The sequence below is a fragment of the Ailuropoda melanoleuca genome, chromosome 5 (genome assembly GCF_002007445.2).
Source record: "Ailuropoda melanoleuca isolate Jingjing chromosome 5, ASM200744v2, whole genome shotgun sequence".
In the NCBI taxonomy this organism is placed as follows: domain Eukaryota; kingdom Metazoa; phylum Chordata; class Mammalia; order Carnivora; family Ursidae; genus Ailuropoda; species Ailuropoda melanoleuca.
In genome coordinates, this window is record NC_048222.1 from 49,528,317 (window position 1) to 49,546,994 (window position 18,678).

Sequence of the window (18,678 nt, forward strand, 5' to 3'; positions counted from 1 at the left end):
AGAGACAGCGCATGCATGAGAAAGAGTAAGGGGTTGGCAGGGGGAGAGGAGAGAGAGAATGTCAAGCAGACTCCCCACAAAGTGCAGAGCCCAACATGGGGCTCCATCTGATGACCATGAGATCATGACCAGAGCCAAAATCAAGAGTCAGATGCTTAACCAACTGAGCCACACAGGTGCTCTTGCAATAAAGTATTTTAAAATTAAGCTATCTACATTGTTCTTTTAGACATAACGCTACTGCATACTTTAACAGACTGCAGTATAGTGTAAACATAACTTTATATGCACTGGGAAAGCAAAAAGTTCATCTGACTCACTTCATTGTGATATTTGGTTTATTGCAGTGATCTGGAGCTGAACTTGCAGTACCTCCGAGGTATATCTGTATTATCACTATCATCATTAACCCATCCGAACATTTGCTATCTATGCTTCTACAGTTGGTCAGCTGAGTACTACTGGAATACAAATTAAAATATATATAAAACTATATAGGTTAAGTCAATCGTTTCTGGTCTCTAACCTGAGGTGCATCGTCAATACCTCTTGCAAAGCCTTTTACTTGTCACTAGAGAGCTCGCAGAATTGAAAGAATATTTTCAGGTATTTTATTTCAATCAAACAACATATGCCCTAATCCCTGTTATAAAAATCTCAGTAAAGTGAATGTCTACCTTATGCTTGAATACATCCAGTGAGAAGAAAGTCACTATCCATCAAGGCTGAGTATTCCATCCTCTATACTATGAGAACATTCCTTCTTACATTAAGTTAAAATCAGGATCACTAACTCCTACCCATCATCCAAAGTTTTAACCTTAAAAGTTACAGCATAAGCCAAATTATGCTTCAAATATTTGAAGATGCTTCTCATGAAAGTCTTAAGAGCAGACAGCCCTCAATCTTTCAATCCCATATGTTAGAGCTGCAAATTACTTTATTTGCAAGTTCTTCTCCAAGTCAGTTTTAGTTTACCTAAGCCTGTTTTGAAATGCATATGCTCAGAATAGTATACAGTATCAACTTCCTTATTCTAAATAGTATGTTTCTAATAATTCAGCCTAAGACTAAGGTCCTTTCTGTTAGGCTTGCTGTTATGAAGAAATATCCAAATTGTTCTTTAAAACAACTAACTTTAATTAAACCTCTTGGAGAAATAGCAGGTCAATATAGGATTGGCTACATATGAAAGCCCCTGAATTCTCTTAATTGTCAGAAACACATACCTGTGTAGGAAAAACTTGTGTTTTGATGGAAAATTACACATTATCTGGAGTAGGGTCAGTTCTGTAACTACGCACTCCACCTTTGTAGCAAGAAAGAAGCCATAGTCAATATGTAAATGAATGAGAATGGCTATGTGCTAACAAAACCCATTTACCAAAAAAAAAGGGAGTGGGAATACCTGGCTGATAGCCGTTAAGTTCGCTGACCCCTACTCTAGAACACAACGTTCTAGGTTATCTGATTCTCATTTTATGGGAGCTATTTTACAACTCTATAAATTGTAGGTAACTGATAACAATGTAAAATAATTCTTATCTAGAGACCTGCAAAAACATTCTTCTCAGTGAGGGAATGAACTGTTTTCCACTCTCAATACCTCTACCACTCTGCTCCAAAGGAGAAAAAAAAGTTTGGTCTACATTGGAACATTAATTTCCATAATTTTTAAAATTTATTTTTAAATGTTTGCTACTGAATTATAGTTGACATATGTTTTAGTTGCAGGTATACAACATAGTGATTGAACAATTGTACATATTACTCAATGCTCACTCACCACAGTAACTGTAGTTTTCATTTGTTACGATGTAACGTTGTTACAATATTACTGACTGGAAGTATTCCCTACGCCGTACTTTTTATCTCCATGACATTTATTTTGTAACCGAAAGTTTGCATGTCTTAATTCCCCCTCACCTATTTCATTGACCCCCCACCTCTGGCAACTATGAGTTTGTTCTCTGTATTTACGAGTCTTTTTCTGTTTTTGTTGCTTTGTTTCTTTTTTAGTAATTTCCATAATTTTGATCTATGACTGTGTGTGTTTTTGGATTCTCTTTTGAACTGGTTCTGACACCTTAACAAATTTCTTCACTGATGAGGTAAAATCTATATACATATTTACTTTTTACCTGTAGGGGAGTGAGGACTTTACATATTTTAATAAATTTATTTTTTAACGTGTGCAATGTGCTGTTGTTATAGGGTAACTAAGATCTGTCTAAACCACCTTCTATTCCACTGTTCATGCTCATGTTCTAGAGCAATTAGGCCATCTCAAATAGTTGCCTTGTGTCCAGTTTGTAAATTCTCTTGTATACCTGGAACCAAAATTAGCTTTTCTAAAAAACACCTGTATTTTTTATCCTGCCATGTGCCCAGTCTGAAACCCTCACAGGATAAAATAGAAACTCTTTGGTCAGGCATTCAAGCAACATCCTTACAGTTCAAACACCTCACACCATTCCTCAAAACAAGTATTTCATTCAAGCCAAACTAAAATGCTACTATTCCTAGAATACACATTCACTTATTTATTCATTCAAAATATATTTATTCAAAAGGTATTCATTGATACCTTCTATTTGTTAGGCACAAAGTTGGTGATGAAAATACAACAAACGGCCATTGACCCTGCTCTCACAAAGCTTATAGTTTCGGTGGGAGAAAACTAAGGAAGCAGCTACAAGATGTGTTGAATATTATTACTTCTATTTATATTCTATTTATATTAGTCATATGTTCTCTTTCCCTAAGATGTCTTCCTCTCTACTTGGTCAAATTTTGCCCATTCTCCAAGATTTTAGAGTTGTATACTTCCTTTGCAAAATCTTCTCTGTATCAAAATCACATTAATTTCACTCTCTTCTGAGTTCTAACTCACATCTGTGCCACTTTCTTGAGATTTACTACAAGTTATCTTATCATCTGTGTGTACAGAGCTAGTCTCCCCCATCTAGAATGTAAGCTTCTTAAGGACTGATGCTAAATCTTTTATTCTGTTGCCTGGTCAAGATTCTTATACATGGTAAGACAAGCAAATTCTTGTTGATTCCTTATCTGTGAAGCTCTTTCCTTGACATTTTCACCCACTGAGAAGCAGGAGAGAAAAGATGAAGCATTTAAATTGTAAGTGAATTTGGTTTGCTTTTAAAATGGAAGTTACAATAGATTTTTAAAAATTGGGAATGTAGTAGTTATTAAGGGCATAATAATTCTTAGATAAAAAGGGATTCCTATTAAAAATAAAATAAAGAACAGTAAAAATACTAAAATCTAGCCAATGAAATGTTAAAATGCAATAAACACATTATGTTGTAGAATATGGATCTGTAATTAGTCTTATGCAATCTGTGCAAAACTCCCATTATTTTATTAAAGTAGTTTTGAAATAAAGTAAATCACCTCAAATACTTCTTAAGAAATTTATTTTAAATGTATAGAAATTTATAAAAAAACTACCTCAAAACCAAACGAAATCTAGAGATGAAACAATCAGGTTTACTAATACTTTAAAACACATCAAACATTCTCTTAACAACTTAATTTTATGAGTAAAAGCAATGATAGGGTTCAAGATATACCACTTCCAAACATGGTATCTTGGCACATTGAATAGTTTAAGATGAGGAGTTTGAGAAACTGCCAGGAGCAGGAAGGTCATTCTAACTGCTCCCTCCCAGTCCCTTCTTCCCTACAATAGACCATAGCATCCTCATGTGAGAGGACCTCCCTATGCCAGGAGGAAAGGAACATCCTATTTCCAAAGACAAAGGGATGTCAAGAAGAATCCTAAGAAATAGGCCTTATTAAATTTCCCCTAGTTTACTACAACTACCTCATACTCCTTAATCTGTTCATATTCTTCCATGATTATCCACTCTTCATCAAACCTAGCATAAATGTACATAAGTCTGTGTCTTTCAGTCTTCATTTTTTTTAAAAAAGATTTTATTTATTTATTTATTTATTTATTTATTTATTTATTTATTTAACAGAGAGAGAGAGAGATAGAGACAGCCAGCGAGAGAGGGAACACAAGCAGGGGGAGTGGGAGAGGAAGAAGCAGGCTCATAGCGGAGGAGCCTGATGTGGGGCTCGATCCCATAACGCCGGGATCACGCCCTGAGCTGAAGGCAGACGCTTAACGACTGCACCACCCAGGTGCCCCTCAGTCTTCACTTCTTTATGAAGACTGTAATAAAACTTATAGTAAGTAAATCTGTATGCTTTTCTCCTGTTAATCTGTCTTTGTCAGTTTGCTTTTCAAACCCAGCTAGGAACCTTAAGAGGGCTGAGGAAAACTTTTCTCCCCCACTGGCAGTAAGACTTTCTCATATTCTTATGGATATCTTAGCCTGGGTAATTATTCCACAGGCCTCATCCTTTATTTAAAGGTGTCTCTAAGTGTACTGTCAGAAGTCACCTCACCAAGCAACACAGTTAAACTCTAGAACTATTTGTTCTCATTGGCTAAGGAAAATTGTCCTCCTTAGGACAGCAGCCTTATGGGAAGGAGGGGGAAGCAAGAGAAAAAAAAGAGAGAAGTCGCTATACCACAAGAATCTTTTATGAAGCAACTTACAGTCCTGTTACCAACTAAAAATGATTCTGTTCTTGAAATTACCACGGAATTGCAAGTCTAGAAGGGACTGGAAATTTGTTTGTCCACTGCACTTAAACCTCCGCCATGAAGAGAAAACCCACAGAAGCGCTGGGTAACTTTACTATAGACTTGCAGTTCCTTTTTTCTATATCCTAGATACCGGTTCTTTGTCAGATAGGTTTTGCAAGTATTGACTACCGGATGTGGCTGTCAATTCATTTTTTTTTTAAGCCTAGGCCTTTTTATAAGTCTTTAATTTTGATTAAGTCTAATTTATCATTTTTTTCTTTTGTGGTTTTTATATTTTTGTATTCAGTGTAAGAAAGCTTTGCTTACTTACCCCCAAATTGAGGAGATCTTCTCCTGTGTTTTCTTCTTAAAGTTTTGTAATTGTAGCTTTTACATTTAGGTCTAGGATCCATCCTGAATAATTTTTCTGTTTAGTGTGAGAGGACTGACATTTATATCTGTCCATATGAATATCCATTTATTACTGCATCTCTTAAAAACAAAACACCCTTTCCTTTCTCCACTGGACTACTTTGGCAAACTGCTAAAAATCAAATCAACCAAATAAAGCATGGGTGTACTTCTGGGCTATATTCTGTTCCAGGGTCGTATTTCTTGATCAGGCCAGTACTATGAAGCTTAATTACCAGAGCTGTACACCAAAAGTGTTAGAGTCAGGTAGAATACATTCTCTAGCACTGCTCTTCACTTTTCATTTTTTAAAAACTAAGTTGTTATTTATATACAATAAAATGTTCACGGGGCGCCTGGGTGGCACAGCGGTTAAGCGTCTGCCTTCAGCTCAGGGCGTGATCCCGGCGTTATGGGATCGAGCCCCACATCGGGCTCCTCTGCTGGGAGCCTGCTTCTTCCTCTCCCACTCCCCCCTTGCGTTCCCTCTCTCGCTGGCTGTCTCTATCTCTGTCGAATAAATAAATAAAATCTTTAAAAAAAAAAATGTTCAGATCTTAAGTGAACTACTCAATCAGTTTTGATGAATGCATATCAAGACAGACATTTCTATTACTTCAGCAACGGGGGTCCCTATATAGAAGAACCCTCCTATTGGCAACCACTGATTTGATTTTTATCAACACAGGAAAGTTTTGCCTATTACAGACGTTCATACAAATGGAGCCATACAGTATTTTTGAGATTTGACCTGTTTTTAGCATAACACTACTGAGCTCATTAGATCATTCCATTTTATTGCTGAATGACATTCAGTGTATGAACATGATACAGTTCATTTATCCATTTTCCTCTTGATGAACATCTGGGTTTCCAGTTTTAGGCTCAAGTGAGTAAAACTGTTATAAACATTTTTGAGGAGAAAGCTTTTTGTGAACAATGTTTTCACTTGGATAAATATCTGGGAGTAAACTGCTGAGTCTTGGGGCAGATACATGTTTAACTTTATAAGAAACTGCCAGCTTTCTAAAGTCATTATACCATTTTACAGAACCACTAAGAATGTATCATCTTTTTAATTTTAGCTATTCTGGGTAGCTGTATACTGATAAGTCACTCTGGTTTTAATTTTCATGTGCCTAACAGCTAATAATGTGGAACTTTTAATGTGCTGATTGCCCATTTGTATTTTTCTTTTTAAAAAAGATTTTATTTTTGAGAGCAAGAGTGAGAGACAGAGTGGGAGAGAGAATCTGAAGCAGACTCTCTGCTGAGCACAGAACCCAAAGCGGGGCACGATCCCATGACAGTGAGATCATGACCTGAGACAAAACCAAGAGTCGGATGCTTACCCGACTGAGCCACCCAGGTGCTCCCCATTTGTGTTATCTTCTTATGTGACGTGTCTGTTCAAGTGTTTTGCCTATTCATTTACTTATTTTTTAAGTAGGCTCCATGTTGCAGTGCCTGAACTCATGACCCTGAGATTAAGAGCTGAGCTAAAATCAAGAGTCAGATGCTTAACTGACTGAGCTACCCAGGTGCCGCGTTTTGCCTATTTAAAACAAACTGGGTTGCCAGTTTTTTATTATTGAGTTGTCAGGGATCATTTTATTTGTCAGATATATGGGTTGCAAATACCTTCTTCCAATCTGTGGCTTTTCATTTTCTTGATAATCACAAATTTTTAATTTTTTAAAATAAGATTTTATTTATTTGAGAGAGAGAGGGAATCTGGGATCATGACCTGAGCTGAAAGCAGACACTTAACTGATTGAGCCACTCAGGCACCCCTTTAATTTTAAGTTCAATTCATCAGTGTTTCTTTCATGTTTGATGCTTTTATGTGTTCCCTATGAAATTTTTGTTTACCTGTAAGTGGCAAAGATATTCATCTATTTTTTCCCCAGCAGCTTTATTACTTTAGCTTTTATATTTAACTCCATGATCTATCTCAAATTTGTGTATGGTATAAGGTAAGGGTTTAAGTTCTTTTTTTCTTTTCATACTGATAATTCAGTAGTTCCGGCACCAAATGTTAAAAAGATGTTTTTTTCTCATTGAGTTGCTAGGGTGCTGTTATCAAACATCATTTAGCATATAGGTGTGGGTCCCTTTCTGGGCTCAATTCTGTTAATGGTCTGTCAAGCTTTATACTATACTGTCTTGATTAGTATTGCTTTATAGTAAGTCTTGAACTCAGGTATAGTCCTTTCTCCTTTCTTTTTGGATTGTTTTGGCACTTCTTAATCCTATGCCTTTCCCAATGAACTTTTATTTTCAATTAATTTTTCCCCAAATTTTTATTTAAATTTTAGTTAGTTAATACACAGTGCAATATTGGTTTCAGGAGTATAATTCAGTGGTTCATCACTTACATATAACACCCAGTGCTCTTCCTAACAAGTGCCCTCCTTAATACTGATCCCCCAGCTAGCCCATCCCCTACCTCCCTCTCCCCCTCCCTCCATCACTCCTCAGTTTGTTCTCTATATTCAGTCTCTTATGGTTTGTTTCCCCTCTCTCATTTTACTCCCCTTCCCTATGTTCATGTTTTCTTTCTTGAATTCCACATGAGTGAAATCACATGGTATTTGTCTTTCTCTAACTTATTTCACTTAGCGTAATACACTCTAGCTCCATCCAAGTTGTTGCAAATGGCAAGATTTCATTCTTTTTGATGACTGAATAATATTCCATTGTATTATATATACCACATCTTCTTTATCCACCCATCAGTCAATGGACATTTGGGCTCTCTCCATAGTTTAGCTATTGCTGCTGATGCTGCTATAAACATCAGGATGTGTACTCCTTTGAATATGTTTTTTATCCTTTGGGTAAATACCTAGAAGTGCAACTGCTGGATCACAGGGTAGTTCTACTTTTAACTTTTTGAGGAATCTTCATACTGTTCTCCAGAGTGGCTGCACTAGTTTGCATTCCCACCAACAGTGTAAGAGGTTCCCTCTTCTCTGTATCCTCGCCAACACCTGTTGTTTATGTCGTTAATTTTAGCCACTCTGACAGGTGTGAGGTGGTATCTCATCATGGTTTTGATTTGCATTTCCCTGATGATGAGTGGTGTTGAGCATCTTTTCATGTACCTGTTAATTAGCTGGAAGAAATAATCTTGTAAATGTCTAAAAAAAAGCCTGTTAGAATTCTGATTGGGACTACATTAAATCTATAGCCTAATGGAACTGATATCTAAATGATACAGAGTTTTCCAATTCATGAACATGGCACATCTATTTATTTAGATCCTCTTTGATTCCTCCCAGCAATATTTTACAGTTTTCATTGTTGAAGTCTTACCATCTTTTGTTAAGTGTATCCCTCAATATTTTATGCTTTTTTATGTAACTATAAATAGTACTTTTTTTTGTCAATTTCATTTTCTAATTGTTCATTGCTGGTGTGTAAAATATAATTAGTTTTTAGACTGATTTTATATCCTGTGACAAAGCTAAAGGTTTATTAGTTCTAAAAGTTTTCATGACGATTCATTTGGATTTCCCATGTGCACAAATATGTCATCTACAAATTCAGCTTAATTTATTCCCTTCCAAATTGTCTTTTTTTTCTCTTGCTTTATTACACCAGTACATAAAATTCAAGTGATAAGAATGGAAATTCTTACCTAGTTCCTAAGACTGGTGGGGGGGGGATTTAGTCTTTCACCATTAAATATGCTGTTAGTTATAGATCTTTCATGTATGTCTTTTATCAAACTGAGGAAGCTTCTTTCTATGATTAGTTTGTTGTGAGGTTTTATCATGAGTATTTCATTTTTGCTCAATACCTTTTCTACAACCTTGGAGTTTCACTGTATTTCTCCTTACTTCTGTTAATGTGTAGAACTAAACTGACTGATTTTCAAATGTTCAACCAAACTTACATGTGCTGTTTTATTGCTTACCTCGTAAAATGAGCTATAAAGTGTTTCCTACTCCTCTATTTTCTAAAATAGTTTGTATAAGATTGGTATTTTTCCCCCTGAGCATTTGAAAGAATTCACCAATAAAACAATGACCCTCAAGCTTTCTTTGCAGGTTTGCTCTCACAAACAACTTTTATTCCCCCCACCTTTATTTTATTTTACTTTAATTCCAGCATAGTTAACACAGTGTTATATTAATTTCAGGTGTACAATATAGTGATTCAACAATTCCATACATCACCCGGTGCTCATCACTCTTTGTGGGTTTTTGAAATGAATTATTTTTACTAATAGATGCACAGCTATTCAGACTTTGTTTTATCTTGTCCCTTTTTGTAAGTATTTCTCAAGAAATTTCACCTAAGTTGTCAAATTTACTGAATTATTCACAGTATTTCTTTATTACCTTTTTCATGTATAAATGGTTTATAATGATACTCCCTTCTATTCTGGATATTGGTAAATTGTGTTCTTTCCTCTTCTTCCCTCTCCCACTTTGTCTTAATCAGTCTAGCTAGGAGTTATTAATTTTATGGATCTTTTAAAATAAACAAATTCTGGTTTTGTTGGTTTTTCTATTAATTTTGTAGTATTACATTGATTTCTGCTCTTATTTGTATTATTGCCCCCCTTCTATTTATTTTGTGCTTCATTTTCTAGCTTCTTAGGGCAGAACCTCAGGTTGTATATTTTGGATCTTTTTTTTGAATACAAGCATTTACAGCTATACCTTTTCTTCTAGGCACTGTTTTAGCTGCACCAACAAATTTTGTTATATTTCATTATAATTTAGTTAGAAATAGTTTCTAAATTCCCTTCTAATTTTTTTAAAACAACAGATTGTTTACACATGGGTCATTAACTTTTCAAATAGTTGGTTTTTTCCCTAAGTATCTTACTAACTTCTAATTTAATTCTCTTCTGGTCAGACAATATGCTGTATGATTTCAAACCTTTTCAATTTACTGACACTAGTTTTATGGATTAGCACATGACTCAATCCTGTTGAACAGAATATATACCCTCAAAATGAACGTATATTCTTCATTCGTTGAGAACGGCAATTTATAAATATCAATGAGGTCAAGGCAGTTGATAGTAAATGAACTAAGTTTTTTGTCTAGTTATTTTGTCAGTTGCTAAGAGAGATATTAAACATTTAACTATAATTTTGTATTTACTTCTCTCTTTAATTCTATCAATATCTGCTTCATCTATTTTAAAGCTCAGGTTATATACCTAAAGTTATTATCATTATGTATCATTTATCATTGTTGTACCTTCCTGATGTATTGACTCTTTTTAAAATTTTATCATTATCAAATGTCTGTATATAGTGAGACTGGCTATAATGGGAAAAGAGGATGGTTAAGAAGCAGATGGTATGGGTAAATTTCCAAATAACTAAGTGCTACCTCAGTTTAAAGTTATTTGTCATTTTCCAAAGCATATAATATCTGAATGCTGATGAAACTTAAATCTCTCTGAAAAAAACGAAGACCCTGCTTCTTCTGGGTTTGAACACTTGGAGAAAAACTGACAAGAACTACTTGAATACATACTTGCTTAACAGGTGTCGGGGAAAAACTGTTGTAATGATAAAAGGATTTTTTATACCACGGTGAAGTATTATACCATTAGTTAATAAAGACATTGGCTTCTATGTTCTGTGTTGAATCAATTAAAAAAATTCAATTGCAGAATGATCTATCAGTGTTTCCAGTAATACCGCTACACCAGCTTCCTTTTAATGGCTCATCAGTTATGGGATTGCCATGAAAGTAATATGAGGAGACTCATTTAGCAACATATTATTACATCATCTTAACATGAAGCAAGGCCCATCAGGCATTATTAAATTAGACTGAATTTTGTAGAATGTCAGCAGCATTTTATGTACATTAATAGGAGAGTTAATGTTCCTTTGGGAATTATGTTGAAGAAAAATGGTTTCAAAGTGGTATTTGGATATAATTTTGCAGTCACTGTTTACATTTCCTTCTATTATTATTGCGTGGTTAAGATTTTTATGTCACTTGTGAATACGTAAGACAAAATGGGAGCCAATTTGTTGTTTTAGTGTATTGTCTTCTCTGACTCCTGAAAACAAATACTGTTTGGAATACAGGTTTTTCTTTGAACAGGAGTGATACATCTTTTTTAACTCTTGAATATCCAGAGTTTACTATTTAGGCCTCAAATCCGCTGGTGCCATCCATTATAATTTTGTCTAGCAACTGCAGCATAGTGAGAGCTAACTAACAATAATAAATAGCAAGGCCACTGTTCCTTTCACAGACAGGAATTCTTTTACTTGTTTTAAGAGCCCTCCTATTTTCACTGATGCCATTTGTCTTTGCTGCAGTTAAATCTCTCCTATGTGCTGAATTTTTGGCTTCCTCTTTGGGGCTCATGCATTAGTTTTGTGAATTCTTTACAAATAAATCTTTCCCTCACTTGAATACCTTTACATTTCTTGTATATAGCAATATTGTTATTTTGCATTTCGTACATCCTGGTAATGTTGTTTCTCTTTTCCACAGGCCTGCCAGATCTCTCCAAAATGTTATAAAACAATTGTTAAATAGTGATCTTATAGTTTCTTCCTTTTTTATACTCTGTAGATGCTTACATTTGGCATATAGAGAAGAACTGAGTTTCTCAAAGCATAATCCCTAGTCCACGTGAATTAGCATCATCTGGGGCACTTGTTTAAAATATAAATTCCCAGGTCCCGCCTAGACCAAACAAATTAAAATGAAAGGGTAGTAAGGGTGTAGACTAGGAACCTGAGACTGTTACGCTGTGGTATAGTTACATCATAGTTAAAAGCATCAACCCTATGTTTAGAAGGTTTACCACTTGCTAGATGCATGCCCTTGAGCAAATCACTTACTACCTCTGGAGAGCATCCATTTTCTAATCTGAAAAATGGGTGTTGTTAACAGGATTAAATGTGATCATGTTTAATTCTCAGTAAATAGCAGCAATTGTTATTACAGTGCTATGTGTCTAGGTTTAAAATAAATGTTTTCTGATATGAAAATTAAATCTGGTATTGTACACCTCAAACTAATATAACACTGTATGTTAATTATACTTAATTATATAATTATATGTCATATAGTTATATAATTAAAAAAACAAAAATCATGAGAAGAAAGGAATTAAATCTGGTATAAACACATATTAATCTTTGGAAAAACTGTTAAGATTTGTCTTTTCAAAACTTGAGAATTATATAAATAGAGCTTACCACTGATCCTAACTAAATAGCAATACCTTTGCCAAGCGAGTGTAAAAAATGTACGTGGAAACTCATTAATATAAGCATTAACTGATACATTAGATGCAGCTGTAGTTTCTAAGAGCTTACAATCATTTTTCCCTCAAGTTTAGCAATAGTGTTAACATTAGACCAGTGGCTCTCAAACCTTTTGGTCTCTTAAAAATAATATTAAGGATTCAAAATAACTTCTGTGAAGTTTATCTCAAGAATGCAAGGATGATTTAACGTAACAAAGAAAATCATTGCAAGTTACCCTATTATAATACCACTACTGGGCACTGTTTCAACTCATCCTCTGCTCCAGCATTTATCCATGTGCGCTCCATTCATGCACACATACTTCCCAATCTATGTAGAGAGGATGGTGAGAATAAAGGAGGAAAGAATCGCTGGAGTTATGAGTTACCAGCCTCTGATGGGGTTGTGCCAAGGATTTGTGCTAAGTCTCATTTCCCGAAGCCAAGTGAAACTCCAAGCGATTCAATAAGGGACATTTCATGGAACAACAATAATGACCTTTTCTGATGAGACTGCAAATATAATGACTTGAATAAATAATACAACCCCCCCAAAACAAAATAGCTTTTGTTTTGTAGGTTATATGAACGGAAAAAAAATTTTAAATGTGGATTTATTTTGTAAAATGCTTTCACAAGTACATGGAATTTAACTTTCAGAGACCTATAAAGTAGTGGAAGCAAAACTGTTAATTCTATTTTTCAAAAGAGGAAATCAGTGCGGAGATGGGATTGAATGACTTTGAATGGCACAATTACAGGATATACATTAAATGGAGTCGTACTGTTAGAAATGAGAATTAAAATTGGCTCAAATGCCCATGTCTAAAATTAGGGTGGACCTCATGAAAGGCATGCAGACAGCAGAAAAGAAATGTCATACATTCTGCCTTTCTATTCTTTTTTTTTTTAAAGAAATTCATCCAAGGATTTTCTTTCTTTCTTTTTTTTTTTTTTTTTTTAAAGATTTTAGTTTTATTCATTCGACAGAGATAGAGACTACCAGCGAGAGAGGGAACGCACAGGGGGAGTGGGAGGGGAAGAAGCAGGCTCATAGCAGAGGAGCCTGATGTGGGGCTCGATCCCATAATGCCGGGATCACGCCCTGAGCCAAAGGGAGACGCTTAACCGCTGTGCCACCCAGGCGCCGCTGCCTTTCTATTCTTGATTCTGATGGGAATCTACAGGTAAACTGAGTGTTCAGGATTCTCTCTAAAGATATGAGGGAGAAGGCAGAGAAGATGGCCTTTAGTAAAAATGCAACATGCTAAGGAATATGGAAGAATTGAAACAATGTTTCCAAGTCAAAGAGACTTCTGGAAGCCTAAGGAATTGGTTAAAGGATTGAAATGAAGATACTTAGAACATTAGTAAATTTAACATTACAGGACAGTAAAGCTACACAGAGCAATCGTATGTTCTTCATGTAATATATCAGCAGCTCTGTTCTTTTTATGAGGATATCTGCAAAAATCATTTTCAGAAATGATATAAGAATTTTGGAAAGGGATAGGAAGATAATTGTTACTTTGCTTCCAGTTAAAATGGAGGTAAGTTATGAAAATCTTTGATGATAGAGAAAGACAAGTCTGGTGAATTAGGGAAGAGAAACCATTTTAAGCAGAGGGAGAAGAAAATATGTTTGATTACTAAAATCTTACCACACTTAGTCACAAATTAAAGGCACAAATAATGGTGAAATTGGGTCAATTTCTACTTTCTCTATCAAAGCCTTCATTTATGTGTTAAAAATGATCTCACATTTGTATTTATTAAACTTACTTGACAGCCTGGTAATCCGGTGTCTCTGCTGTACAGGGAAAATGAGCCTCTCTCTGACGTTTTTCCTATAAAACAAAGAAAATAACTATATACGAAAATCCTCATTTATTGACAATTGATTCAACTTCTAGACCATTCACAGTAATTATACTGTGATTTGGAAGTACAGAGAACAAATTAGAAACAAGATAAAATCCAATAAATAAAATTTAAACAACTATTATTCTAGTCAGTTTAACAAATTCTGACTTTCACAGAATAGCATGTATTTTATTAAATACTTTGTTGTGAAACACTGAAAAAATATTCAAAAGAATGGGAAAGAATAGACATCTATATAGCCAACAGCACAATCTACTCAGTAGGTAGAATAATGTTTTCCCACATTTGCTTCAGACTATTTCTCCTTCTCCTCTTCTTTCACAGAAATTAAAAGTGTAGATACAGTTCAATTCTCACCCCAGACCTCATGATAACCATTAGCAAAAGGTCAGTATATATGATTTCCATGTAGATTTTGAAACTTTTAACACATATTTATGTAAACAAAATACATTACTGTTTGTGTTTAATACATTTAAACAGATGGGATTACATAGTATCTACCCTTTTTGAAATGTGCACTTCCATTGCAATATTATGCTTTGAGATACATGTTGATAATAGACACCTAGTTCATTCATTTTTACTGCTATAAAATGTCCCATTATACAAATAAAACCACAACTGATCTATTCTCCTACTGAGAAATAGACTGTTTCTAGTTTTTTTTTGTTATCAGGAAGAATGGTGAAACACGTATCCTCGCATGTGTGTTATACATACACTAAGACTTCCCCTAAGACAGACACAGAAAGTGGAACTGCTGGATTAAAGGATGCACACTTTCAACTTTGTATGTATTGCCTTACTATTCTCTGAAGTCATCATGTCAATTTATAGTCCCAGAAATGTGTAAGAATTCCTTTTGGGATTGTATCTGCAGTTCCAAAGTTGGATGGTTAAACATCAGTAATGGTATGGGCCAGTTCTAGACGAGAGTAGATGTGCCACAGTGCTGTAACTGACAGCAGTTCTTATTTGCTTTTCAACATATTGTTCAGTAGAGTAAATTTACAAATATTATATAGGTTTTAACTAAACAGTCTCTCACAGACAGACATGTTGCTCAAAAAGATTTCTGTAAACATCAGAGTTTGATGTTGTTATCAAAGATGGAGACACAGATAAACAATGACAATGGCAGAGCTAATTTTCTCCATTCCAAGGTAAAAACAGTAACAATATAATTAAATCTCACCAGTTATCCAAAATACTTGAAATTATTGAGGCTATATGAACTTCCCCATAATTGTCATTATACATTGAGGTATTAGCTTGTGATTATATAAAAATGTATAATTTTTAAAACACACACAGATGGGATGCTCAAAATTATTTACTGATATAGTGCGTAAAATTTAAAAAAACTTGGGAGACATAGGCACTAATATTTGATTATTTTCATTGACGTCTACATGCCACAGTGGCCAACTGATGTAAAATCTTGTTACTCCAAATTTGGCACGTACTGACTCCTTAGATATCCAAAATAATCCTTGTAATAACAAAGCTAGCTATTAGAAGATACTGTAATAACTTGGGGTATAATTTCGGAGCCCATTAGGACGTTACAGCACATGTCTTAAAAAGCACTTACTGGCTATTAGTGATGAAGCACATATTTCAGGTGAAGTAATGCCAACACATAAAAATGCAGATTTACGAGAAAAGGTTAATTAATGTGGTCTATTTGCCTCACAGTCTCAGCAGAAAGCAGTAGATTCTATATAAAGAGCTTTAATTTGCAACATATACATATGGAATAAAAAGGAAAAAAAAACTGTAACTCTCACAGGATGTATCTTTTACAAGTAAGACTGCTTATAAGAGTCAAGATGATCTATGGGGATTTTGGACTCTACTCTTCTACTCTTGGAATCCAACCTCACAAAACCACGAAAAGACTGTATTTTTGCAATTGTGACACACACACACACACACACACACACACACACACACAATTCCTGTGCCTCATCAAAATGGATCAGAAATCCTGCTGAACCAAGAGACTGAAGGGAAATGCCAAATCAGAATGGCTGGCAGACAAATTACTGAGGGAAAATAAATAACAGCACACATTTATGGTCTGAAGGCATTACTTTATTAATCAAATAAACAAGTTTATTAAATATTAAAAATCATTCTCAGTACCTTTTTTTTTTTTTTAAATAGGAGCCCAGCATGGGTTTGAACTCATGACTCTGAGATCAACTTGAGCTGAGACCAAGAGTTGAACACTTAACCGACTGAGCCACCCAGGCACCCCTAACGTGTCTTCAATTTTAAGAAAATACCACCTTTAAAAACAAATCATGTCCCATATACTTGGCAGGACAGAACTGGGAGACTATATTAACATTTTAAACAAACACCATAGAGTTAAAAAAAGACTATATTTGTCTTTCATCACAACATACCATCAACTTATTATTGGTTGAAATACTCAATAGGCCCTTTCTACCTTGCAAATTCCTCTTCCTGAAACGTTAAACAACTAATGAAGACTTAAAGTTAAATAACAAGTTATGGTCCGTTTTATTTTCACTCAAACTGTACCAGAGTAAGAAACTTTTTTTTTTCTTTCAATTGTTGAGATAGAAAAGGGAACAAAGTAAGAGATCAATATTAGCTCTGTTTTTAATAAAGTACAGCTTTCAAATATAATTTTAATTATCTGTGTGGAGGCTACTTGTTATTTGAGAAAACGTAAGTTCTTAAACCTACTTTCCTGTGCCTATTAAAATTCCTAAACTTCTTCCTTTCACAAGGATATTCAAACAGAGAAAACGAAGAAAACTAATTTAACATAAGCTAAAAACATTACAGAGTAGAAGTTTCTTCTGAAATGGAAAGCTGATAGTTTTTAAAATGATACTTAACCTATTCAAATGAGATTTTGAAATGTAAATACATTCTCATTCACCTTTCATTTATTAGGAACTAGTTATTTCTGAGGAACTTAGAAATTTGGTTACTCTTTAAATATAATAATGCATACTCAGTCTGAGATTTAGAAGACATTCATCTTTAATTCTTTCAAAATTACTTTCTCTAAGAACTATTTTCATGAATTAAAATGGATCTCTAAGTCTATTTTATCTCATGTGTCTGACACACAACAACTTTGGCTACTGTATTATGGTTTTCTGCTAACTATTATATATGAATGCTAGACATAGATAATTTTAATATATGTCAAATGAACACAGTCGAGTAACTGTTAGTAAATGAACAGGTATCTAACCTCCCTTGAATGGTGAGGGCCCTAGAAACCAGATCAGCTAAAAGGATCAAGATGTTAGCCTAGAGAGGAGAGGATCTGGGAGAAGTGCAGTCTCTATACTTTTTTAATACTCGCAGAACTATCATGCTAAGATGGAATCAAGATTACACTGTCCGGTCCTAGTGAAGAGATTTAGGAACAAAGGATAAAAGCAAAGAGATGCATTCTTTTACCTTGTTATGGGAAAGAACACTCAGAAAACAGAATTTCCAAGAGTAACATAAAACCTGTGCAGAAAATTATGATATTCCTCGTATTCTTATTAGTAAGGAGATTTGTGGAACAATTAGCTCTTTTGTTGTGGATTTATTTATTAATGCAGTGGGAGACTTAACAAACATTTTGGGAACCAAGTTCCTACTAGTAAATCACAGTGAGTTCATGTTTATCGGACAGTTGGGTATTTTACAATGAAATGGCCATTCAAGTATTTTGTCCACTTTTTTACTCTTGGATTGTCATTTACTTGTTGATTTGCTGGAGTTCTTTACATATTTTTCATATAGGACCTTTATTGTCTCTATGTAAATATTTTCTGTAGGTTGCCTTTTCACTTTCTTAATGGTCTTTTGATAAACAGAAATTCTTCATTTTAATATTGGCTAATTTGTCCATTTTTTTGTTGTGTGTACTGTTTAAAAAAATCTCTGCCAATTCCATGGTTACAAACCTATTTTTCCATGTTTTCTTCTGAAAGCTTTACTGTTTGCCTTTACATTTACTGAATTTGGTTTTTGTGTAGGTTGGGGGGGTGTCACGGTACCTGTTTTTAAGAGATACCCAATTGACTTCAGTATTATTTACATCTAAAAAGTATCATCATGGCTGCTTGTGAGAAATAAACTATAGGAGAACAAGTGCAGAAACAAGTAGACCAATTAGAAGACTACTAGACTACTGAAATAATCCAAATGAATTAGAACACCACTAAAATAATCCAGATGAAAGCTAATGGTGGCTTTAAAATTCTTCCAACTCACTGAGGTAGGTACTATTAAGTCCCCATTTCAATAACAAGGAGAAATAATTTGCCCAAGGTCACAGAATTAATAAGTAGCCAAAAGAATCAGAATGCAGGGCTATCTGATCCCAAATTCTTAACAGCATACTATACTGCACTATTTTCCAGTGAAGGTTTCAGACATAGTTCCCATATTCAGATCATTGGTGGAACCCAAATACAGTATAGGAATTTTTCTCTATTTAGCCCTCCAAGCAGCCTCTACC

The 18,678-nt window shown here is 34.6% G+C and overlaps 1 protein-coding gene across 6 annotated transcripts in view; it reads right to left on the bottom strand.

The window, feature by feature from the left end:
* Positions 1 to 18,678, bottom strand: part of TCF12 (transcription factor 12) — a 353,080-nt gene that overhangs the window by 96,271 nt on the left and 238,131 nt on the right. For all 6 annotated transcript variants that reach the window (XM_034660929.1, XM_034660930.1, XM_019801206.2 and 3 more), the window contains one exon: positions 14,067 to 14,131. In XM_034660929.1, coding sequence (XP_034516820.1) covers positions 14,067 to 14,131 — 65 coding nt within the window. The remainder of the gene's footprint in view (positions 1 to 14,066; positions 14,132 to 18,678) is intronic.